General features: G+C 50.8%; 2 protein-coding genes across 4 annotated transcripts in view; one reads left to right on the forward strand and one right to left on the reverse strand.

Annotated features, from left to right (window-relative positions):
• Adap1 (ArfGAP with dual PH domains 1) overlaps positions 1-1698 on the forward strand; it is a 51895-nt gene extending 50197 nt beyond the window's left edge. The window contains exons 10-11 of one of the 2 annotated variants that reach the window (XM_057763802.1): positions 86-314; positions 496-1698. In XM_057763802.1, coding sequence (XP_057619785.1) covers positions 86-314; positions 496-524 — 258 coding nt within the window. In that variant the 3' untranslated portion in view covers positions 525-1698. The remainder of the gene's footprint in view (positions 1-85; positions 315-495) is intronic. The other variant, XM_057763803.1, reaches the window with a different exon arrangement.
• A 1144-nt stretch (positions 1699-2842) lies between these two features.
• Get4 (guided entry of tail-anchored proteins factor 4) lies at positions 2843-23528 on the reverse strand. 2 transcript variants are annotated; one of them, XM_057763805.1, is made up of 9 exons: positions 23282-23528; positions 10048-10126; positions 9649-9727; positions 8892-9041; positions 6745-6883; positions 5328-5468; positions 5165-5240; positions 4964-5036; positions 2843-4703 (listed from the first exon to the last, which is right to left on the reverse strand). In XM_057763805.1, exons 1-9 carry the CDS (start codon positions 23431-23433, stop codon positions 4615-4617), a joined length of 978 nt encoding a protein of 325 aa, XP_057619788.1. In that variant the 5' UTR covers positions 23434-23528; the 3' UTR covers positions 2843-4614. The 2 variants fall into 2 exon arrangements, with proteins under 2 accessions (XP_057619788.1, XP_057619787.1); XM_057763804.1 differs by having other exon boundaries at positions 2845-4703; positions 9649-9730; positions 23282-23527.
• Positions 23529-25271: the final 1743 nt, after the last annotated feature.

Raw genomic sequence — 25271 nt, forward strand, 5'->3', positions numbered from 1 at the left:
GCTAGGCTTGGAGAGGAAGCAGGGGGGACAGCCTGGTGGAAAGGGGTTCCCCCCCATATCCCAGCCTCTTCTCATCCACACACAGGATGCCTTTGCACGAGGGGAAGTCTTCATTGGCAGCAAGGAAAGTGGTTACACGGTGCTGGAGGGGCTCCCGCCATCTACCCAAGGCCACCACTGGCCCCATGGCATCACCATTGTCACCCCGGACCGCAAATTCCTGTTCACCTGTGAGACAGAGGCAGACCAGCAGGAGTGGATCGCGGCCTTCCAGAAGGTGGTGGACAGGCCCATGCTGCCTCAGGAGTACGCAGGTGAGAGGAGTGGGTGCGGGAAAGGAGGGTGTCAGCAGGGTCACGGGTGACAGCCCCTAGTGAAGTGTGGCTCTGTGTCTGCATCCTGAGCCCCAGGTAGGCTGTGGAGGGGAAGCTGTGGGCTATGGAGGGAGGCTGAGTGAGCTGGCAGCTCCCAAGCTTGGACCATTCCTGTTTCTAGTGGAAGCCCACTTCAAGCATAAACCCTAAGGAAGAGAGCCCGAAGGCCCCAGGATTCTGCACTCACGTGGCTGGAGAAGCGGCCGGAAAAAGTAGGGGAGCCCAGCCTCCTGGCCCACATCCTGCTCCTTGGTGCAGCACAGGCATGGCCAGGTGGGGCTCAGGCAAGCCCGTTGGACAGGCATTTCTTCAGAACCTCATTGAAGGTGAAGGCAGACTTGGCTCTGGGCCTCACCTGACCCGGGGGCCCTGCCACGCTGCTCCTAGCTGCTCCCAGCTGACCCAGCCACCTTCCTGCTGCTGGAAGCCCTGCCTCCCTACTTAAGCAGGCCCCTACTAACTCTCCTGGCCTGAGGGGATCTTGGCCTCAGGGCGGGACTCGGTGCTGGGCTGCTATATGGACAGCCATGGACAGCCGTGGCAGTGGGCTGGCCTGGCTGCTGGGGACTTTGGGACATGCCGCATGCCTCCCCTTCCCTCCCCCATCTCAACAAGTATTTATTGAGCACCTGCTGTGTGTCAGTCAGGGATCAAAGGTCAGGGGTCAGCTCTCCTTCTCCTAGGGTTGACCCAGCTAGGGAACTGGGGGGTTTTACTGGGGGCAGTTTTTTCCCCAAGAAAACTTAATTGTGTGCAGAGGCCCTGGGCCCAGCTGCTTGTGGCACCCAGTGCCCTCGGGACAGCTGGCTGGAGCAGCTGGGAGGGAGCCTGCAGGGTGCTGTGCATGGAGCCCAGCAGCGGTTTCCTTGGGAGCCAGGGAGGTCCCAACTGCTTTTGGGCGTCAGTGCCCAGTTCGGTGCTGTCCCCGCTTTGTAACCCATGCCCTCTGACCCTGACCTCACAGTCTTTGAGCCCTTGATGAATGAAAGCCCAAACCAAGAGGTGGCCATGGGCAGGAGTGGCTGCCCCCAGCCCTGATTGCTGCTGGCAGGCCAGTAGTTAAAGCCACCTGTATTTATTTACCCTGCTGCCCTCTGGACACCCCATCAACTGGGCTCCCTTCTATGGGACCCCCAAAGGGCAGGTCCTGGCCGCTGGACAGCTGGGGAGCATTAGTGAGGGACACATCTGTGAGTGACCTGATCCTCGTCAAAGCTGCGCCCCAGGGAGCTGGGGGAGGGGTCCTTAGTCGGGCTTCTGCTGCCCTGTGTCATGTCCCCTGGAATAAAGTGTGGCTCTGGCGTGGTCCTTTCTGTGTGTTGGTGTCTAAAGCGGGATGAGAGGGCTAGCAAGGGATAGGAGAAGAACTGTATCACTTCCATGGCAGGCCTGACTCTGCAACCTGTGTCCTCTTAGTCCCAGTTACTATGCTGTGTGTGTGTGTGTGTGTGTGTGAGCGTGCGCGCGTTACAGCCCCAGGAAGGCCCAGCCCCTGCCCTGGACTGTCCAACCCCAGCAGGAACCCGGGGCTCCCCTACCACAGCCTATACACCGAGACCCGTCCTAGGCCGCTGCTGCCCACATTTGCTAGCCTCTGTGGGCTGTGACAGACCCTGGGTTGAACACTCCTGGCAAGTGCCTAGTCACCCAGCTTGCAGGAATGCTGAGCCCAGCAGACATCTTTGGCCAAATCTGGAGTGCTGAGCCCAGGTGTGTACCCAGGTGTCAGCTGGATTCCCCTCAGCCCTCTCACTGTTCTCCCACTTAAAACTGTTTGCATGTGGCCCTGGACAAGGAACCCGCAGCTCCTGAATATATTAGGTAGGCACTCTGTCATTGATCTACGACTCAATTCCTTCTCCCAAACTGGTCAGGGTCCCCATAGCAGCTGGGTTAGCGATGACCTTCCAGGGTCCCCTCCATTTCCCCCACCAGGACCAACAGGTTCACTAGTGTTACCTTACTGATGGGCCTGTTCTAGAGGCTTCTGCGTGTAGACATCCGTGTATACTAGCAACAGCAACCACCTTGACATATGTCTAAGTAACCACAGAATGACATAGCAGGGAAGGTTTTTCACTACATGGGAAATTGGCAACTCAAGAAGTCACTGTAACCTTGGACATCTTTCAGCCAGGATGCAGCCTGTACAAGGGCTAAGACGATGATGACGTCTCCCCTGCTGACAGTGACAGGCATGCAAATGGCACAGTAAATTGTTGTCATGAAGTCCTGAGGAATGGACTGCATGTGTGCTGTGGAGGTACTGCGGGGTGTGAGGATCAGTGTGTGTGTGTGTGTAAGGGGGCACTGCAGGGTGTGAGGATCAGTGTGTGTGTAAGGGGGCACTGCAGGGTGTGAGGATCAGTGTGTGTGTGTAAGGGGGCACTGCAGGGTGTGAGGAGCACTGTGTGTGGGTAAGGGACACTGTGTGTGTGTAAGGGACACTGGGTTGTGAGGATCTGTGTGTGTGTGTGTGGAAGGGACACTGGGTTGTGAGGACCTGTGTGTGTGTGAGGGACACTGTGGGTTGTAAGGATCAGTGTGTGGGTAAGGGACACTGGGTGTGTAAGGAGCAGTGTGTGTGTAAGGGCACAGTGGGGTGTGAGGAGCACTGTGTATGTTAAGAGACACTGTGTGGGGAGGGTTCCATGCATGTCTCATGTTTCTGAACAAATGCCAGCTTTCCTCCTTACTCAACTGGGGTTAACTCCAGGCATCCTCACACAAATACAAAATTTGAATTCTGTTCTATTCCAAAATACAACAATGACATGAACTCCAATACATGATTCTGAAGCAAATGTCACAGCTGAGCAAAGGCAGCTCTGGTCTATGCCCAGCCCACTACGGCTTCCTAACTTATCCCCACCTTTTGGGGGCCTCCCTATGTCTAAGATTCCCCTGCACCAAACCCTCCATGCACCCCTCTTGCTCCCCAAGGCCGAGCCACACACCATGATGGAGGTGATTTCAATAAGACGACTCATTTCTATGTGACAACCTGTGAATGTGGACACCGCTGACACGAGCACTGACCACTCTGGTGGACACAGCAGCATGGATGCACAGGGAAATGGCACGGACAGCACAGGATGTGCTTCCTCCCGAGCTTGCCAGGCCCAGCCTGGACACACAGCCAATCCCACCCTGCCCGAGGTCTCTGCACCCATAGGTGGGGGCTGAATGCCAAGGCCCAAAGCCAGCCCCGTGCCCGGCCCAGAGCTCACCCAGAAAGGACTACTGCAAAGCCCAGTAGAAAGGATTTATTTATAGTCAACAGGTGACACAAGCCTTCCTTTAAATTCCATTTTTTTACAGTAAATAACGCATATTTCCCTCCTTCCCATGCAAGATAGAGATGTATTAATCTACAACTCTATTTTAATTGTGAAAAAATAAAGTGTCTCCCTTTATAATCAGATTGGTAGCGTGGATATTATCTGTGGTAATGGATGGGGTTGCTCATTCCTGGACTGGTTATTTGGTTAAGTCCTAAAACATCAGGTTGAAAAATCCCTCACCCAGTAAAAATAAATACTGCAACATGAAGGACATGAAAATCTACGGCACCCTTTAAAAACATCTCCAGAGCAGCAGTGTGGGGCTCATGGGGACCAGCAGGGCTGAGGCTTGAATAGACAAGCCCACAGACTACAGCAGGGGCCAAAGCCCTATAGATCACGGGACATGGCCCTGGCCAGCTGCTTGCGACCTCCAAGGAGTCTGCCCACCACAGCACATGTGCTCTGATCCTGGGAAGCTCACCATGATTGCAAAACGACTCTGTGTCCAAACAAAATTCAAACAAACAAGAAACCCGATCTCATCCTCAGGACTCAGGATCTGCCTGGCTCACAGCAGTGGCCACCATTCCTCCAGCATGCCACGGCTGCACTGGACACAGAAGGGATACCAGTCGCTGACGCCAGGCTGCCGGTCACCCTGCAGCCCTCCCCAAGGAACCAGAGACAAGGATGGCAGCGGGGTGCTGCAGCAAGGCCTGCGCTTTATTGTGGGTGATCTGAAGGAACACGGTTGGCCAGCAGGAGCTGGGCCTTGCTCTTGGTCCTGGCCACACAGCCCTCAGCCACCATACATAAATAGGGACAGACTCTGCACAGGTGGCCCCTCCAGCTGCGGAGCAGGAGCCCACTGGTAAGGGGCCTCGTGCCCAGCCTGGCACTGAATCCGTCCCAGTGGTGCCGGCCATGGGCATCTCCATGCTGGCCAGGCAGCTTCAGTCCAGCTCGATGGGGCTGCTGTCATCCTGGCTCTCTTCCCCCTCCTCCTGCTCTGAGGAGCCCATGAGGCTGCTCAGCAAGTTCCCTAGAGGGAGACACCGGCCAGTGATGATTAATGCAGAGGCAGTGCTGTCCTGGAGGCCTGACCTCCCCAGGAAACCCACTACCCAGGTCACCACATTCAAGTAGGTTGCCTAGACAAGACACACCCAGCCATTTGTCAATACCCAGAAACAGTGCTGTTCTGGAAGTCCACCTGAGCTGTAGATGCACAGACATCAACAATAGGTTGGAAAGGACTGAGGGGAGGGAGCTACCTGTCCAGGACCAGACCACACAGCTCACCTAGCAAGCCTCCATAGGAGGATGTCTGCTTTGGCGGCACACCGAAGAAGAGCTGTCCAATCCTGTCGAGGTACTGCAAGAAGCAGGGCAGTAGGTCAGCAGGTGAACCCAACCACAAGGCCCAGCTGGGGCTGCCTGCTCTGCTCCCTCCTCCAGGCTGCTGCCCAGGTGGGGAGCCTCAGCCAAGTGCAAGAGCCTCACCTCGTTGTACATGGGGTCTCTCCGCAGGGACGGCTGGTACTGCTCGCACAGCACTGTGAACACAGCCAGCTTGCCACTGCAGTAAGAATCAAGAATGACTCCCAGTGAGACCTGTGGCTGCACAGACACACACCAGCACCCAGCATCCGCCCAGATCACTCACCCGTCCACAGCCAGCAGCAGAAACCAGATGAAATTGAGCAGGGGTTGAACGAAGGGTGGCCCATCCTCAATGGATGGGTGCTTCTGTGTGTACGTTGTAAAGACCACCAGTGCACTGTTCTTGTTTTTCAAACAGAGAAACCTGCATGCAAGAATATCTAATGAGTGAAATCCCACAGGCAGACTCGGGTTTCCACAGATGCCCACAAGTGGCCAATACAACACACAAGACCTCGCCTGACAGTAGCACCCGTGCTATCTGGATGTCTGGTGTCTCCACAGGCCTAACGGGGTGCAGGACACTTGGGAGGCCAGGATGAGTCCTGGGGCGGCCTCTCACAGGGTACAGATCCTTCCATACACTGGTGAAGGGATTAAGCCTCAGAAGGAAAACAGCTTTGAAGGTCCACAGAGCTAGAAGATGGGGGCGAGATGGGTACTCATTCCTCAACCATGGCCTCTGCTTTCTCCACATCTGCCTGCACCTGTCATAGGGGCAAATGGTGCAGGGGGCTGACCCCGATGCTGTGCTGGGCTCTAGGCAGATTTAGCCTCTGCCCAGGATGTTACCCCAGCGGTCCCAAATCCATCAAGAAAAACACGGCCCCAGTACTTAGGGGGAGACAACAGCTGCAGTGCGCGCCCAGAGTCAGGCTGGCGAGCTGGAGATGTTACACAGTCCCTCTGTACAGACCACGACAACTGGCCATGGTGGTGTAGGTCTGCAGTTCCAGCACTCGGAAGGCTGGAGCAGGACAACTGCTCTAGGTCTGCGGTCAGCCAGGGCTTTACAGTAAGAATGAAACTGTCTCAAAAGTAAATACAGTGCTCTGGGTCCCCACAGCAGACAATCCTGTCACCATCCGCACAACACAGCACTTTTGTGGATGACCACAGAAGAGCACTGTTCCTTGGGAAGGGGAGGCTGAGACCTGAAGAAGCAGACGAGATGGCTCAGGAGGTAAGGCGCTTGTCATCAAGCGCGGTGATGAGTTCAATCCTAGGACCAATATGGTGGAGGGAGAGTACTCCAGCGAGCTCCCTCTCACATTTCCACATGCACATCACAGCATGTGTGTCCCTGCAAATCCCTTCTCTGCACACACTAAGTCAATATATAAATCTGTAATTTAAAATACCCTGTTTGAAAAACAAGTGCAGTGCCTTCCTGATTTGGGCAGGTGGGGACAAACTGCCCTATAAGCTGTGGCTGTGCCTCAATTCTCCAGGGCAAACACAAGCTGCAGACTCCTAGGCAGGGTGGTTGCAGAGTGCAATTGTGGACACTGTGTTATCTGAAAAGGCAGCCTTGGACCTAAGGTTCTCCCTCCAGCACTGCAGTCTAAGGACAAGGCAGCCTACTCAGGGCTGTCTCTGCTCCAGGCTGGGAGCTGCGCAAAGTCCTCACAAGCACTTACTGTAGCACAGCCTGGGCCACAAACATGTCCACCTCACTTCTGAAGCCTCGGGCGGTGGAGTACTCAACCAGCATGTTGGCGCAGCCCTCACCGTCAGTGGAGTGCAGGAAGTGATACCGAGACTCACAGTAGTTTTGTTCTGTGAAGGGAAAGAATCTGCAGATGGGCACGTGTGAGCACGGGGCGCACAGAGCCACCCACTCCTCCCCTCCTTCCCTGGTCCAACCCATTTGCCCTGGGCACACCTGCTGCCTTTTCTAGGCCACTAACCCTGGAACAAGCTATCCGTCTGCACAGCTGCTCACGCCTGCCAGTTACCAGCTTCCTTGTGTTCAGAGACTCAACACCAAACAGCTCAACGGGCACCCAGCTTCCCTTCTCCCTGTTCTAAGTGTGTGAAACTGCTAGGTCTGCCCAACCCTTGTGTGCATGTGAGCTGGGTCCACAGCAAGTTGCTTCTTCTGTAACTACTACTAACTACTCAGAGGGCCCTGGCTAAGGGAGGCTCCTTGGCACATAGTGAAGCGCATCAGTGTCTGCTATGTTAAATCCTAAGACCTAACAGCAGAGAATGCTGGGAATCCTGAGTAAGATCAAGGAGGATCCTGGGATTCCTTCTGCTCCTGGAGCCTTAACAACAGAAAGGAGCCTCTCAACACCAACAATTGGGGTCCCCCAGCCCATAACCCACCCACAAAGGCCTTTTCTGCCTAGGACTTTTGGGTATCTGAGAGCAAGAGAGCAAGTAGTAATTAACGCAGACCCTCATTCCCAGCCTGCTCCTGGCTAGCAAACACCCCCGGGGCAGGGCACTCTGGGAAGTGAGTAGTAGAATTGCCTGGGCAACTTAGTCTTGAAGCAAGTATTTGGGAGCCCCCAACCCCCTTCCCCAAGTAGCCATGGTCCCTGGGATGGCTGTGGCCTGGGCTCAGTACCTCACCCATTCCCAGGGGACACAGCCCCTACAACCTCTCTCAGACGTTGCTGCTGAGTGGATCTGAGAATCCCTGCTGGCAGCCCCATCGTGCAGACTGTTTCTAGACCATGTATCAGGCATGTACTGTGTGAAGGCCTGGGCCACAGGTGACAGGCAGCTTGCTCTCAGCCGGAGGACAGAACAGCCCTCAAGAGGAAGGCAGCACTCTGAGGCACACAGTAGGCACACGTGGCACCTGCACTCCTGAGCTCTGGGGCTTGGGGGTTTTCTCTGAGTTTCCCTGAAGATCCTGATCTTTCAGTCTCCAGAGTCCTGACTGTCCTCTGGAGTGAAGGCAGAGTGCAGTGCCCAGGAGGGAGGGAGGAGGAGACACCATAAGCCCATAGGACGTATGGAAGTCTGTCCCAGCACAGTTGCTATGGGGGGGTGTGCCTCTGGGTGGACAGCTGCTGGACTCTAAGAACTGGGTCAGGTACACCCTCTCTGATTGCCATGGCTGTAGCCAGAGGGGGCGCAGCAGCAAGTCTTGCTCACAGAACTAGTCTATACTCAACTTTGGATGATATATACCTCTGGCTCAGACCTCTGCAGTGTGCGCCACAGGTCACTGTGTACTTCTAAATACGCCTCTTCTCACCCAAGCCCCATTAGGCCCAGCCCACCCATTAGGAGGCTGTAGCAGGAACGCCACCCTCACAGGGTGCAGCTCCACAGTTTCCCAGGAATGCCACTGGGTAGGAGCTGTTCAGGTTCCAGCAGACATTCACCAAGCATGAGTCTTGTGCCCAAGCCAAGTCAAGAGCCAAGACCAGGTACAACTGCAATCCACTCCATGGAAAATAATCTAACCAAAGCTCACCCCAAATTGAGATAAACATTAAGAGAACTACAGAGCAGGGAGTCACCAAAGGGATGGGATGTGGATGCTCACTGAGGAAGGAGGAGTGGGAGGTTGTGGGAAGAGGAATGTGTGACTGACCAGGTTAGAGAATCAGGACAGAGATTGGAAAGGAAGCAGCGCCACTCCCCAGGGGTCCCTTATGAGCTGTGGAGGGTCCATCCAGGGTCAGTCTACTACCAAAGCAGAAATACTGGACTAGCTGGTTCAAAGACAGGCTGATGTGCTTTCCCCATGGCCTCTCCCAGCTTTTCAGCAGGCAAGTACACAGAGGATTCGGCTGCTGGCTGAAGGTAGGGATCCCATGCCTACCTTTCCAAAGCGTTAGGGCCAGCAGCTGGTGGAGCCGAGGATGGCCCAGCTTCCCAGACCCTCCACTGGACCACTTCAGGGCTCTGGACACAAAAGCTACTCGCTCAGGGGAGTTTGGATCCATCAAACTGAACACTTTAGCCAGATTTTCTGCAAATGACACAATCGGACCCTTACCAAAGGCACATGTGAGGTGTCCCACATCAACAAAAATCTAGCACTCTGTGAAGAGGCTAGCAAGTACTGTATGTTTAAGACTAGCCTGGGATACAATAGTTAGACTCTGTCTCAGCCCTCCTCAACTACCCCCTCCCATTATATAACTTCAACAAAAGTCCAAAAGCCATTAGAGTGCTGCTGGGTGTCCCACATGCACTGTAGGTCTGGGGCCTCCTCTGGTTGGCTTGCCCACTGCCCTTCTGACTACGTTGATGTGGGTTGGCCATGGTTGGAGGCAGTTCTGTGGTAGTAGAGGACCAGCAGGAAGGCCACAGGGCAGTTTGCAGGAAGGGCTCTAGCAGCCACATGCTGGCTCAGTGGGATTAGCTGCCAACAGGTCTGTAGTGTGTACCCATGGGCTCAGCTGGGCATGGCCAGTGTGATCACCCCATGACAAAATCAGTCCTGGAGTGCAGAGACCAATCCCCGCCCCCCACACCAAGTGGGACTAGAAACAGTGAAGGGACTCTGGAGATCAGTCACAGAAGCACATGTTGACAGGCTACTGCACACTCAACACGCAGTATGGAGTCCTTACCCAATAGCTCATCAGCTACGTCCACCTCTGCCTTCTCCAGGGATTCAAGGACCAGCATGGACAAATCAGCCGCACTGTTCTGCTGCAGAACAATCAACGTACAAAACCACGGTTAGCAACAGGGTCCCCTAGTCCTTTAGAAGAGTTGAGGTAAAGCAGAGGGCTGCAGGCTCTGCAGATGGCAACCCATAAACACATAGCTAAGGATACTGCCTTGCCAATGAGCAATACAGCTGGGTCACTGGCAACTGGCAACCAGAACCAAGCCTAGAGCTCCAGACACAAAGGTCCCATAGCAACTGGAGACTAGGATCCTATGCCATTGGTGGTCAGAGCCCAGGACAGTTTGATACACCCCACCCTCATCCCCAGGCCTTTCACCATGGTGGCAGCACTTACCTGGCCATGACTAAAGAAGAGCAATGCTCCTGAGTACATGAGCTCCCGGGCCTCTGCATGTTTGCTTTGGGACATGTATCTGCAAAGAGGGAAGAAGAAAAACCCAGCCATGCACCATACAGATGCCTACAAGGGGTGCTTGCATTGTGTTCTATGTGCCAGCTAGCTCTGCCTGGGGTTGCTACAAATGCCAAAGTAAAACTTAACAGAATACTGCTTCTGAGTATGCTGGGTACTGTAGTACCACCCTGCCCAGCTACTCTGAACAGCAGATATAGGGAAGGGTCTGAGGATACAGGCCCTATTAGCAATACACCCACCTGAACATGCAGGGTACCCTCCATCCCAGGTCCAACAAATAACCCAGGGAGAAGCCAGAGCAGACTAAGGTGTAACTTCCATGATGGGACAGGGAAGATGGGCACTGTCTACCTTAAAAGAGAAGGACTGATTTGCATGTAGGGGACAACTGAGGATAGATCCCTGAAGAGAATGACAATACAGCAACTCTACCAACTTCAGTCGTCACCCTCCAACCTGTGTACAGGCCCAGGTGTGGACGCCCTCACCCTTATACTTAGCAGGTGTGATGAGTGTCCCACCATCACCCAAGAACACAGCCAAGGCCCCATGGACAAATCTAGAGTTTAAGATGTCTACACAAGCCGGGTGGTGGTGGCGCATGCCTTTAATCCCAGCACTCGGGAGGCAGAGGCAGGCGGATCTCTGTGAGTTCAAGGCCAGCCTGGTCTACAAGAGCTAGTTCCAGGACAGGAACCAAAAGCTACAGAGAAACCCTGTCTCGAAAAATCCCCGCCCCCCCCCCAAAAAAGATGACTATATAAAAGCATTAATAGTACAGGCAACACTCAAATCAAGTCTGGGGGTATGATGTGACATCACCAGAATGGATGTTTCTTAGGGGTGTAACCTCCAGATACCCTCAGTGAGCACAGGTACCCAAACACCTTGTAGCTGCAGTGACAGTAAAGCCAGCATATGAAAGGCAACACTGTTAAGATGGAAGTCACCTGTCACTGACCACCCTTGGGCCTTGTTAGCACCACTAGAGGCAGTGGCCCCATAGAGTTACCAGGCATTCTGGGGTCCCATCACTAGCCTGGCAGGTAACTTTACTGCTGTGTAGTTATTCCTTCCAAATTGTAGTAATCCCTCCTGGAGGGAGCTCCTTAGCCCTAGAGAAGTAAACATACACGGCGTAGTCAGGCCCTAAAACTTAACAAACTTCACATAGCCTCTCCCCAAGGCTTTATGAACAGTAACAATTGGTGGGGAGAATGGACCCACCCACAAGCTGAAAGCTGCGCAGGGAACTCCAATGATGCAGCTATCTTTGAGTCATCCATTGTTCTGTAAGCCCTATGCGCTCAAAGGCTTAGTAAGCCGTCTGTGGGTTCAATCATTTCTTTGGTCTGCTGGCAGTGAATAGATATTTGTTCACATCTCTGCAGGAAGGGTCACACCACACAACTGGTGACCTGTGTAAGGATGGGCTATCTATGAGGCAATCCATTGTTTTCCTTTCCCCATGTGGGATGGAATGGAGTACTCCTTGTTGGAGTGGTGGGTGCATGCTCCAGGCCATGGGTGACAAGACATGCAACCAAGGCCAAGCTCTCTGAAAGCAGAGCATTCCTAGGCAGAATCAACAGGTGGCCATCTTCTTGTACTTGGTATTAGATGTCATGGGCATGTTACCCAAGCCACTGATGGACTAGAGACTTTACTTCAGTCCTTGAATGTAGCACATAAGGTAACAAGTTGCACTATCAGGTATATAGCCTTTGTTGTGGGAAAAGACACACGATGTTTCCCATCACATTATCCCCTGGCAGGAAAAGTAGAGAAAAGTTAGGATGAGAGTGAGACCCAAAAACTTGACTGGGAAGAAACTAAGATTGGGGAAGAAGAGAACATGGTAGAAATTACAGAAGAGACCTCACAAGTCCAACCTTTAAAAGGGAAAAGTTCATGATTCAATAAGCAGACGAGCCAAGATGTAGGGCCCATGGGTCTACCCCTGCTCCCGGGGTTCATCTTGAGGACAGTTTCTGGTCAGCCAGCTAAAACATTCTGTTTGTTCCTGTGCTCCCTCTGCCCGGCCTGGTGATTAGATGTAGGGCATTGTTCACTCCATCTTGGGTGTGGCAATTTCCTGGGAATTCCTTGTGTTGCAGCTAGGTATTTAAGGATTTTCCCCCAAGGTTGAATCTCCTTTTGAATGACCCAGGTCTCCAGTGTGTTCTTTCAATCTCCAGGACCCTGCCCAGCTCACGCATGGTAGAGTGGCGCGCGAACTGGTACCAAGAGGGTAACGCAGAATCAGGTGATACACCAAGAAACTACAAGGGAGCACTTAGCATCTGAACTGTTTGATGGGGAAAGACTTAAAAACACATAGTCAAAGGGCCTGTCACATCTACTGCTGCACCGCTCAGGAGGCTGCAGAACACAGCGAGCAATGGGATCAATCTGAATGCACTGCAAGCATAGAAAATAAGTAAAATAATTATGTGCCACTCCTTGAGACAAAGATCGCACAAACTTAGGTGACAGGAGAGAAATCAGCTCTGGTGAACTGGCTTCTAAAGCTTCGAGGGCCGCCTGGTTATTGCTGGCTGAAGTCCCCGTGAATATCAGGGAATGAAAGAGAGCAGAGGAAAAACAGGCATCACTAAGGACACTGCACACGAGAGAAATACTGCCCAATGCTCAGTTCACTAAGTCAGAAGTTCACAGAAGAATCAAGACCAAGGTTGATTGAGCAGGGACCATGGACTGGGATGGGCTTTGCTAGCCCCATGGTGAGACGTGATCTTCATGACGTAGGAGAAGCTTTAGCAGATCTGAAAGACTGACATGTAAACCAGATTCAGAAAACAGCAAAGGGGAGAACAGCAATGATAGAGGAAGGAAGGAAGGAAGGAAGGAAGGAAGGAAGGAAGGAAGGAAGGAAGGAAGGAGGGAGGGAGGGAGGGAGGGAGGGAGGGAGGGAGGGAGGGAGGGGGGAGGGAGGGAGGGAGGGAGGGAGGGAGGGAGGGAGGGAGGGAGGGAGGGAGGGAGGGAGGGAGGGAGGGAAGGAAGGAAGAAAAGGGTGTGCCTAGGCCACTCAATGGCAAATGTGGCAAGATCTGTGTTAAATTGGGATTGCTGGAAAAATATAACAAACAAAAACATTAACAGAGTCAAGTGCTGTGCTCATGAGCTTCTCAGAGGCTTTAAAACCTGAGCAAGAATCCACAAACATCACTGCAAAAACAGTACAGTAACAGGGTTGGCAGTTACTGCCCCAGCACACAGCACACTGGGATAAAGACTGCTCAGACTGGGGCTCCTTTCAGCAGAGTGGTCTGGAAGTAACTTAGGGTGCCTGTCAGAACTGAGGAACCAGGCCCAGAGGTAAGCCAGGAGTTCCTGCCTCTCTTGGGCCTGAGCCAAGGCAAGCAGTAAGCCTGTCCAGCAGAACACCAGGAACAAAGACGAACAGCAGTCCTGGGGCAGTAGCAACCCAGGATGACATTAATGGTTCATGGAAATGCCTGTGGCTTCTGGAGGCCAGATAGGGTGCTGTCCCCAACCATGGTACTGGACTATTGTCTCCAACATTTCTCTTGTGACACAACTTCCCTGCTGGTCCAGGCTTGCTACTAACTCTTTTTTTTAGGATCCTCGTAGCTGCTCAAGACCATGGACACTTATTTGGAACAGGTAATTGTGCACCTCCAGAACGCTAACCCTCTAAGTATCTTGCGGATATGTAAAAGCATGTAGAACAGGAGATAGAGAAATTAAGGAGCTTAAACAAAGACAGCCTGACTGGATGAGAAAGGCACTCTCAGAAACAGTAAGGGCGGAGTCGCCATGATTCTCCCACACACAAACGCAGGTTAAGATCTTTCCTGGTAAGCCACACCTCTTGACTACACAGATTATTAAAAATGGGTTAATCGAGATGTGAGAGTTAGCCAATAAGAGGCTGGAACTAATGGTCCAAGCAGTGTTTAAAAGAATACAGTTTCCATGTAGTTATTTCGGGTAAAGCTAGCCAGGTGGTGGGATGCAGCCCCGCCGCTCCATACAACAGAGTGGTGCTCCAACGTGATGGACTAAATCCACTTAAAAACCTGAGAGGGCTTAAAAAAAAGGTGGGGGGGAGATAATTTAACACAGCTTTTGGCTGTTTGTGGGTGGCTTGCTGCAAAATTTCCTGACTCAGCAGCAGGAAAAAACTGGTTGTTTTAAAATGCCGGCTTTCTGGGCTGTGCCGCCATTGCGATCTCTGTCTGGCTCCTGCAGGAGACAGAGCTTTTGAATGGAGCATTTGGAGTAAAATGCTATGGCTTGCTTGATAGCAATGTGGACTGTTACGTTCCTGGAACTGTGTGTGGCTCAGGGGCACCAAGTAAACTGTGCTGGTCTCAGGCAGGAAAGATCGTAATTACCATAATAACAGCGCAATTAAGGTTTAGGCTGGCAGTAAACAGGTGGTACCGTATTACCCATACATGGTGCAACTTAAGTTTTTAAGACATGCTTAACATTTTAAGAAATGTTCCTGGATAGTAAAAAAATTACAGATTCACAATAGGACAGATTCAGACCTATAAATGGATTACAGTGTTGGATGAATGTACGTAGGCTTGAGAGAGAGAAAAAAAAGAATATAGAGAATAAAGTTAATGGTTTAAAAAACAAGGGTAAAGTCTTTAAAGAGACAGAGTACAGATAGATAGTTATAGATGAAGAGAAATAAAGAAAAATAAGCCATGTAACAATGGAAAATTCACAGAGAGTCTAGATTCTTTGTATTATTGTGTTTTCTTTAAAATTTTTGACTGTGAAGGAGCTAAGTACAGAGAGACATTTCATATATGGGCTGCCAAGCAGAATCAGAATGGATATCATAAGGGTATTATGACTTCAGAATTTGGGTCTAAGGATATGATGCTTTGGAGAGGGTCTTCTTTTGTTTTCACAGAGGATGAGACCCTGTGGATTACTTCTATCCCAATATGATATGATAAACCATGCCTTCCTGAAAGGTTGCTGTGAACATCTTCAGAAAATTACTTCACTCAACTGCTGACTGAGGTGAACCTGGCACACAGGTTACCCCATGAAGGATATGATTAACAGCGCCCCCATACAGCAGGAAGCAGTTTGGAGAGAAATAACTATGCCCATATTCCCAAATATTGTTTATAAATGTTCTTTTACATTTAAAGGAGGATATGGTATAGATATGAATAATTTGCATTGGTATGGATTTTAAGGTCAATTTTGTTATATGTATATGTATTTCTGATATTGATTAAGGTATTGTGATTGTGTAGTTCATTTAAGAATGTAATGTATAATTAGGAAATATAGGTTGTTAATGGATAATCATCAATAATAGTCAAGTTTGTAGTCATGTTAGTTAGATTTTCTGGATATATAGAGATATATTTCAGTTAGATAGGCATTCTTCATATCTTTCAAAGACTGCAGAATATGGCATTTAAAATGTTTTAATAACTTAGGGCTTTTCATGACAATGAGACACGTCTGCTCCTGGCAGCACCAATCTACTTCAAGAGGAAGATGGGCATCAAAGAGGCTCCTTATGGAGTTTGATAGCATTTGGGCAAGAAACTGCTCTTGCCTGGACTGATGCATAAACTGGACACAAAGAACCCGCAGAGAGAGGACTGCTGAACTTGCCTACAGGTGAGATGATTCTTTGGGGTTCCTGATTCATGAAAGAGTCTACAAGACATTCTGCAAGACACAGCAGATAGTGACTGAACTGTCTTTGGAATTTCCTGCTTCATGGAAAAGTCTGCTGGAAACTCTGGGCCTGAAGGCCGAAGATGGATGCCCCAAGGGTACAGAAGAACTTTGGTGACTGTCCAGGCAGCGAGATGTCTCTGTCATTTCTAGAGTTTGGGATTTCTTGTTTGCTTAGGTAATATTATATCCTTCTGGAGTCTTTGATGGAATTGAAGAATGGATAGATAGTTTTCCATTGTTATGATAAAAGATAAAATAGATGTAAATATTGTAACTGTAATTCTTGCTTGATAACTTTTGTTATATGTAATTATACTATGTTAAAGTAAAAAAAAAAAGAAACAGTAAGGGCGTTGGGTGAAAACAGCACTGCCAGGTGTGAGCTGCCTCTCAAACTGTTGGCCAGGGAGACCCCACAAACGATAAAGGCTACATGCTAGAACCTACTGTTAAAGACACCACATGCTTTGGCTGCGGACATGTAGGAATAAGGCCTAGATCTCAACTAAAGTTCCCTCCCCACTCACAGACTTTTGTAGTGCCAGGAGGCACTGAGGCTGGTGGGGGATAACTGTTACTGACTATCTGAAAGGTTACGGACCCTTCAGACTACAGTACCAACATGCCAGGGAAGATGGGCAAAAGCCCATAGCCAACAAGGCCACAGGTCCCGAGGGAAGACTACTGCTATTGCTTTGTTAAGTGGGTAGACTGTGCAGGTCAAATCAAACATTTGTATTTTCCTCACCGATTACTGCTGCTGCCCCTCAACTGGTCAGGGAGGGAAAGTTCTTTTTTGCAGTGGGGTGTAGTTTAGAGCCTCATAACAGATCAAGTTTCTCAGACGGACTGTTGTGGCACAGCGGCACAACATTCAAGCACAAATGAAGGAAGATCACCCCAAGCCTCAGCAAGCACTGCTGAAGAGGGGGATCAGAAAGACTCTTCCTCAGGAAGTAAAGCATCACAAGTCTCAAAAATCTGCAACTTCCAAGATGCACAAGGCGGCAGAAACAGTAACAACCACTAGATAAGATATATTCACCAGCTAAGCGGCCTGCAGATCCAGCTGGAAATCCAGGGATACACTCACTGCCCATACTGGGGTGGTCTTTCCAATGATGCTGCTGCCTTTGGGTCATCCCTGTTCCTCTTAGTATCCCCTCATCCACACTCTTGTAAGTAACCCCAATAAACTCACTGGTTCACTAATCTAGACTTGAAAAAACGTCTGTTGGTGCCCTACTGGGTGAAGAGATGCTTGTTCAAATGCTGTGCTCATAGGCAAACAACCTCATGTTGCTATCAGCATCAACAGAGACTACACAGGTACTGTTTTTCATGAGTCACACTGGTTTATGGTGGCTTGTGCAGGACACCAGACTCCCGAGTCCTTCTGTCTAAGGCTTATCAAGAGAAACACTCACTGAGACCAAAGGAAGTGTCCTTCAATAACACACCAAATTCCCGAGATCTGAATCTCCCACTGACCATGTCCTACCTTATTGGAATTACCTGCTGCCAAGTCAAGGGAAGATTGTAAAGATAAAAGTCCCAGGCAACAATTAAAACAAATTTCTCATCACAAAATTCCTGGAGTGGGGTGGGGGGTGTGTGTGGGTGTTCCTTCTGGGTGACTATGCAGGCTGGGTGCCCCAAGGCCATGGGACAGATGAGGGTAGTCAGTCTTCCTTGGCACTCAGCTCCAGGCACAAGGCCCTGTGTGACACTCAAAATCACCCTCTACACACAGAGGCAGCTTTGCGCAGCAGGGAACAAGCTCTGCCGGCCCCAAGGAGACTCACAGAAGCCATCTAACCCACAAAGGAAGGTCTGTGCCAGGACTCCAGCTGATTCTGCTCTTAGAGGCTGGGCACACTGAGTCACGAGTCACCCCAGCACGCAGTGTGTGTGTGTCTGTGTCTAAGGACAGAGCTCAGCAGAGTGCTTGCTTGGCATGCATGGAGGTCCAAGTTGCATTTCCAGCACTGCAAAAACTGGGTATGGCTGTACATACCTGTATCGTGGCACTTAGGAGGTAGAGGCAGGAAGAGCAGAAGTTCAAGATCATCTTTGGTTACGAGTTCGAGGCTAACCTGACTACACGATTCATGTAGTATTGGCTAAAGAGAAGAAACTAGAGCTGGACAGAAGCTGGCCCATGAGCTAGGGAAATGGCTCAATGAGCCAACTGCATGCTAAGCAAGTGTGAAGACCCGAGTTCATGTCTCCAGCACCTACATAAAATCCGTATGTGGGGGCTAAAGAAATGGCTTGGATTAAGAGCACTGGCTACTTTTCCAGAGGACCTGGGTTTGATCTCCAGCATCAAATGTCAGCTCAGAGCCACCTGTAACTCCAATTCTAGGGTACCTCATACTCTCTTCTGGCCTCTATGGGCACCAGGCACACATGTGGTACAAACATTCATTCAGATAAAACACCCATACACAAAATACACACACACACACACACACCACACACCACTACCACCACCACCAAAAACCCTGGTGTGGCTATGTGTACTTGTAACCCCAGTGCTGGGGTTGCTCCATGTCAGTCCAGCTGCAATAGTGAGTGCTAGGTTCAATGACAGACTCTGTCTCAAAGAAAAATGTTGAAAGCAACTGATGAAGTAACCCAAAGTGGACCTTTGGCCTTCAAATGTGCAAGCACACAAACACATACCTAACAACACAAAAGGAGGGATAAGGTGCTCATCTAACATGCTCACCTGCACACATGTACATGACTTGGTGGCCTCAGACCCAAGGGTGTGGTGTGCATAACACGCGTTGGAGGGTTTCTTATTAAACATTTTTGTGACTTTGACAAATACGGTTATGGGCTATAAGAATTCAAAAAGGTCCCAGAAAAGCCTGTTGAGGAGCACTTTCCTCTCAGATTCCATCTTCCAAGGAAGCTAGTTCCTTAACACACAAGATGCCAAAAGGAGGTCAAACAACGGGATCATCTCAGGGAGATGAAACTTCCCAACCTACAGGAAGCTCCTCAAACTCAGGAAGAAAACAACTCCACAGCTTCAGGAAGACTAATGTCCACCGGCTTTACTGGGCCCAAGAACCACAAGCTGCAAGGAGTGCTGAAACTCTTGGACAAGCTCAGCTGCTTGAAAGCTGCCTGTGAGGCTCAGACCAACTGACCTGGAAAGGGAATTCTCCAACCTGGTGAGCTGGCTACAGGCTGTGCAGTGTGCTCAACGTTTCCAGCTTTTGTCAACGGTCACCCATGCTGGGGTGAGCTTTGGTGATTCAGCTGTCTTTGTATCATTTCTGCTCCTGTAAGTAACCCCTCACCCATATTCATGTAAGCAACCCTCATACAGCTCTTTGGTGGTATCTGTACTTTTGTCTGTCATTCCCTATCTGTGATGTTCATGTCTCCCCAGGAATACTATTACACTACCACTTTGTAGGACAGGAAGTAGAAAATCGTGGGGGACTGGGCAGGCTGAAAGTAGAAAGCCTCCACACCCACACAAAGCAACCAACACTGGGGCCCTGGAGGATGCATGGTGGTGCTGTAACGCCAGGAAAGCCAAATAGCTTCTAACTTTCTGAGATACCAACAACCAGGCCTGCAAAGCTCATTCCTCCTCCTGGGGGACACATCTGGAGAGACAAGGTAGCCTGCCACAACATGGCTAGGTCAGAGGGCACTGAGGTCTCCGAAGCCAAATGTCTGTAGACTGTTTGGCTCTTCATCTCCCACAAAGGCTATGAGTGGTGAGGTTAAAATGGGGTTGTGACACATTCAAAGGACAGAATATGCTATAAATGTGGATCAGACTCAGAATACTTTGTTGAGAGAACTAGAAAGCCACACAGACGGAGAGTCTCTCAACCACTGTACAGAACCAAAAACCAAGTAAAAATAACTGTGCTGAATAACAAACAAGCTGCCTGGGAATACTAGCAGGAGAGGGACTCATGGGTCATGGCCATGGGCACCTTCAGCATCACCATCTTCAAGTTTTCAAAGTAAAAAATTTAAGCAAATACTTTTTTTTGTTGTTGTTGTTTTTTGAGACAGGGTTTCTCTGTAGCTTTGGAGCCTGTCCTGGAACTCCCTTTGTAGACCAGGCTGGCCTCGAACTCACAGAGATCCGCCTGCCTCTGCCTCCCAAGTGCTGGGATTAAAGGCGCGCGCCACCACCGCCCGGCTTTATGTTTCGGGTTTTGAGACGAGCAATAGTCTTTTGATTTTGTGTTCATAAAAACCTACAGAGAAATATGTGGGAGTCCCAATTCTTTGTGCATAAGAAGGATTGCACTTGAACGCCCGGCCAAATACTCACTTTAAATACTAAAACCAGGACTGGTGGGATGGCTTAACTTAGCAGGTAAGTGTGGCTGCCACCAAGACTGACCCTCAAGGGGACAGCTGACTCCTGCAAGGTGTCCTGACATATTAACATGCGTTTGCAATGACACACAGATTTATAAACCAGTGCCTTTGAGAAGTACGTCGTCCCTGGTAGTCCTACCCCATGGAACGACCCTGAGCCTATGTGGAGCACAAGAATCCCTGGGTCCCCAGTTTTCCTCACACTCAAGTGGTTCAGGGAAGCTGAGGCCCAGTTAAGTTCTGTTTGTTTGTTTGTTTGTTTGTTTTAAGATTTATTTATTATGTATACAACATCCTGCCTCCATGTATGCCTGCACACCAGAAGAGGGCGCCAGATCTCATTACAGATGGTTGTGAGCCACCATGAGGTTGCTGGGAATTGAACTCAGGTCCTCTGGAAGAGCAGCAGTCAGTGCTCTTAACCACTGAGCCATCTCTCCAACCCCCCAGTTAAGTTCTGTAACGAGTACTGGGCCCCAGTGGAATGCTGTGTCCCTGGACCACTACCCTCCAGTCCAAGCTCTTGATGGCTGGTTCCTTGTAAGCTGATAGCATGTGGCCTCAAACAATGAAGAGGCAGAACTTGCCCATCACCATCCCTAGTTCACCTTGACCAAGGGAACTCTTTCTGGTCACATAACACTAAATTAACAAGAATGTTCTCAGTCACAGTGGGTGGGGCTGGTTCAAAACAAGAACAAATTTATTCTGGAAGATCCACTTTTGTTGAATCAAAAAATGGTACCGGGTGGTGGTGGTCCACACCTTTTCTTTTCTTTGTTAGGTAAATTGGTATCGTGCCTACATGTATGTCTGTGTAAAGGTGTCAGATCCCCTGTAACTGAGATCCACTGGAAGGGCAGCCACCACTCTACACCACTGAGTCATCTCTCCAGGCCTTTAATTCCAGCACTTGGGAGGCAGAGGCAGGCGGTTCTCTGAGTTCTGAGTTCGAGGCAATCCTGGTCTGCAGAGCAAGTTAGTTCCTGAACAATCAGAAAGCCTGTATTCAAAAACCAAAAAAAAAAAAAAAAAAAAAAAGGTAAGACACCAGGATGTATTCCCAGTGTTTCAGAAGTATAGCAATGATTGGCCTGCTCCATACAGGAACTCCTGCAATCCAGAGCTGTGTCTGTTCCTTTGTTCTCAAGAACTGCTTGGGCCAGTTGGCTGATCCTGGCCAGTGACACAGCTCAACTCAGAGGAAAATAACCATTCAGCTGGCCTGATGACATAGGCCTGTCATCCCAGCTACTTAAGAAGCTGAGCCTGGAGGATCAAGAAGTCTAGGCCTGCTTGGGCTACAGAGTTGAAGGCACTATGCCTCAAAATTCTAAGTTAAAAAGGGCTATAGTGTATCTCAAAGGTAGAGCCCTTGCCTAACATGAGAGATGTCCTGGGTTCCATCCCCAGCAGCACAAAAAACATTAAAACTAAAACCAGTTAGTGTATCAATCATTAGGTAGTCACTTCTACGTGTAAAACTTAATTTTTCCCCCCTGAGACAGGGTTTCTCTGTATAATAGCCTTGACTATTTTGCAGACCAGGCTGGCCTAGAATTCAGAGACCCGCCCACCTCTTCTGTGAGTAAATGCATGGGCACGGTGCCTGGCTATAGATTTTTAACTAAATGATAAAGCAAGTACCTTCCCAATATAATTATATAATTAGAGTTAAAAAAAAAAGGCACTCTGGACACTGTGATGAAACCAGATATAGCCAGACTGGTTTGTATTTATAGCATCCGGTTTAGTACACAGAAAATTCCCCAACAAGGCTGCCCTGTAGATAACCAGCAATTAGAGCGAGGACTATATCTTTGTTAAACTGACAGTCGGTGACTAAAGCCCTGCTCCTAATCCAGGCCACCCAGCAGATAAATCAAATGGCAAGTCTTTGAAACCAAGGATGCCAGGGCTCACCCCTCACCTGCCAAGCAGTGTTATGGAAGGAAATACTGCAGGGCTGGTCTCTTTGATGGCTTGGTAACTCCCACATGTGGCCTTGATCACAGGTCTTTACCAGGCTCACTCTGGGCACGTGAGGACAAAGTGGGAACTGTCCTCAAATGTAAACAAGCATGAGCGCTAATATGAGTCTTCAGCCCTGCACAGGGCTTCAAAGCAGAGAGGCCACTGTGGAAGGTGTCGCACGCTGTCATGGCAGCTTCATCCAGCCCATAGAAAACACCATGCCAGGATCAAGCTGGAGGGGGATGACTGTGGGAGGAGTCCCACAGTGCACGGGGAGCCTACGTGACAGGGACGGGTAGCTGGAAAAATGTGCAATTGGCATTGTACCGCTATGCAGACACAATAATGAGCACTTTCCACTCCTTTTACTGTAGACCTAAAACTAGCCTAAAACAAACAAAGCCGAGTGAAACAAAAAGTAGGTCTGAGGGGCGCAGAGGCTAAACCCACACCACGAACACGGCACAGGAATGCTGCTATCTCGCAGTCAGGAATGAAGGTCGATGAGGGGATTATCAGCAGGCAGAAGCACTGGGGCAGGACCCTGGAATCAACCCTGCAGATGGCCTCGGGCTGGCCCACGACGTCTGCCTATGACCACACTTAAGCCTGTTGTGCCACTCCAGTCACTGGCCACAGACAGGAGGACCAGGAGAAACTACTCTGAGAACAGGACCTGATTACCGACGGGAGGCTCCACACAAGGGGAGGCCATGCGAGAAAGAGGGTGGGCTAGGAAGAAGGAATGGCGGGAAGAGAGGCCTATAAGGAGGGAGGAGGCCTAAGAGAGAGTAGAGAGGCCCGGGGAAGGGGAGGCCAGAGAAGTTGTCGGGGGAAGGACACCTGGGAAGGGGAAGGAAGGATGGGGAAAGGACAGCGCAACGAGGAAGGTAGGGACCCTGAGAAGCGAGGCCGAGAGAGGAGGAGGGGGAAGCCAGGTAGGGAAGAGGAGGCCCTGCCGAGTAGTCCAAGCCCGCCGCCCCCGCTCCGACCCGCGACAGGCAGCCGCGCGACCCAATGAGGATGCGGGGCGCCACAGACCAGCCAATGAGCAGCAGCGGAGGTGGGGCCTCGGCGCCAAGCCACCGCCCGCGCCCACCTGAAGAAGAGGGTCCGGTACATCTGGTGCGCCTCGTAGTAGTCGCCCTTCTCGACGCTGGCACGCAGCTTGCCCTCCACGCGCTGGACGCCACCGCGGTTGCGGGCGCCGTTGCGGGCACCCTCCTGCTCTGCCATCGCCGCCGCCGCCATGGGCCGGCGCTCCGCGCAGAGCTGACGCTGTCGCAGGCGCGGTCGGCGGCGCCTCCCGGCTTCCGTCCCTGCGGCCACCGCACGCCCTCTACGGTGGCCGCGAGGAGCCTCGTGAGGGCGGGCGCACCGTGGCCCGCACGTGATCAGGGGCGGAGCCTCGGAGTCTGGCGGGATCCCCCAGTGTCACACGAGGCCACACCCCCCGGCGGGTCTGCAAAGGACCTTGCTAGTATGGGCGGGGAAGAAGCGGACGGGGTGGGGTCCGCGAGCTAAAAAGCGTCCCGGAAAAAACGTGCTAGTATTCACGCGAGAGCGGGCGGGACCAAGGTCTTGGACCGGGCTACACTCCAGTAGAGTGTGGGGTGTGTATGTGTGCGGTCACTGCACAATGATGTGCGTGTGCGGTCACTGTATAATGTTACCAGCCGCGTAGGCTGCGCACGTAAACTGGGTCAAAGGACGCCGCAATGCGCCCCTGAAATTGTCCTGAGCACATGGACACATTTTAGGACATTTGACCTGCTTTAAACCTACCTGTCGGGAAGGTAGTGGCACACGCCTTTAATCCCAGCACTTGGGAGGCAGAGGTGGGCGATCTCTCTGAGGTCGGGGCCAGCCTGGTCTACAGGCACCAAAGCTACAGAGAAACCCTGTCTCGAGAAAACAAAAACAAAAAAACCTGCAGGGGAGTGCACCTGCTGGCAGCAGTCATCCTGAGTGACATCAGGAACTGGGCAGTATGATCAGGCTAGATTAAGAGAGTCCAAGAAGACCTAGTCCTAGTTGTGGTTGAAGCAGGTCACTGCAGGGAAGGGGAGGCCTAGGCATGATGAACTGGGAGGATGGGTGTTGGACAAGGTGAGTGTCATCATCTGACAGCATCCTTTAAGACTCAGGTTATAGAACATTACACAGAACCTTAAAAAAATGATTTTGCGTGCTGGAGATCAAATTCAGGGCCTCCACTCTTGCTTAGTCACTGAGCTACAATTTACCTTGAAATTGGGTCTCTAAAGTTTCTCAAGTTGGCCCTTAACTCCTGCCTCAACTTCCTTACTATCATGATTCTATGCCAGTTGGACGGGCATTTTATGCAAACACCCCTGTGTATTCTGGAAGCATGGTAACAGATTAACAAGTCCATGCTCACTCTTCTGTGATGGCAGATTATGCTCAGTGGGCACAACCATGTAAGAGCCACATGGGCACAGCAATACAATGCCAGGTTAGTCTACCTGATGATCCAGACACTTGCTAGGTGACAAAGGGGCAAGTGATACAAGCAGCATGAGTGTGATACCAGGGGAAGACTTGTCTGGATGGGATGGAGTGGTGCAATTTGTTATAAATTCTTTCTGGAATTGTCCCCCAGACAGGGTATCTCTACTATGTTGCTCTGGCTGGCTGCCCTGGAGCTTTCTGTGTAGACCAGGCTGGACTTGAACTCACAGTGATCCACCTGCCTCTGCCTCCTGAGTGCTGGGAGTACACACCACTCCTGGATGACATTCTCTAATATTTTTAGATCCCAGTTGACAGCAGGTACCCAAATCAGGAGAGCAAAGCCCTGATAACAGGACTCTTATAAAAGAAAACAAAAATCCTGGCAGTGGTGGTGTACATCTTTAATCTCAGCACTCAGGAGGCAGAGGCAAGTGGATCTCTGAGTTTGAGGGAGGGAGGGAGGGAGAGGGAGGGAGGGAGGGAGAGGGAGGGACGGAGGGAGAGGGAGGGACGGGGGGGGGGAGAGAGAGAGAGAGAGAGAGAGAGAGGGAGAGAGAGAGAGAGAGAGAGAGCGCACTAACAACAGGAATGCCTATGAACTGAAGATATCAAAC

This window comes from Chionomys nivalis, chromosome 3 (genome assembly GCF_950005125.1).
Source record: "Chionomys nivalis chromosome 3, mChiNiv1.1, whole genome shotgun sequence".
Classification (NCBI taxonomy): Eukaryota; Metazoa; Chordata; class Mammalia; order Rodentia; family Cricetidae; genus Chionomys; species Chionomys nivalis.

Excerpts from the sequence above, each read along its gene's own strand:
- Get4 (XM_057763804.1), bottom strand. The coding sequence starts at position 23,433 with ATGGCGGCGGCGGCGATGGCAGAGCAGGAGGGTGCCCGCAACGGCGCC. Across the intron at positions 10,127-23,281 it reads TACCGGACCCTCTTCTTCAG|ATACATGTCCCAAAGCAAAC; the intron begins GTGGGCGCGGGC and ends CCCTCTTTGCAG. Across the intron at positions 6,884-8,891 it reads GGCCCTAACGCTTTGGAAAG|AACAAAACTACTGTGAGTCT; the intron begins GTAGGCATGGGA and ends TTCCCTTCACAG.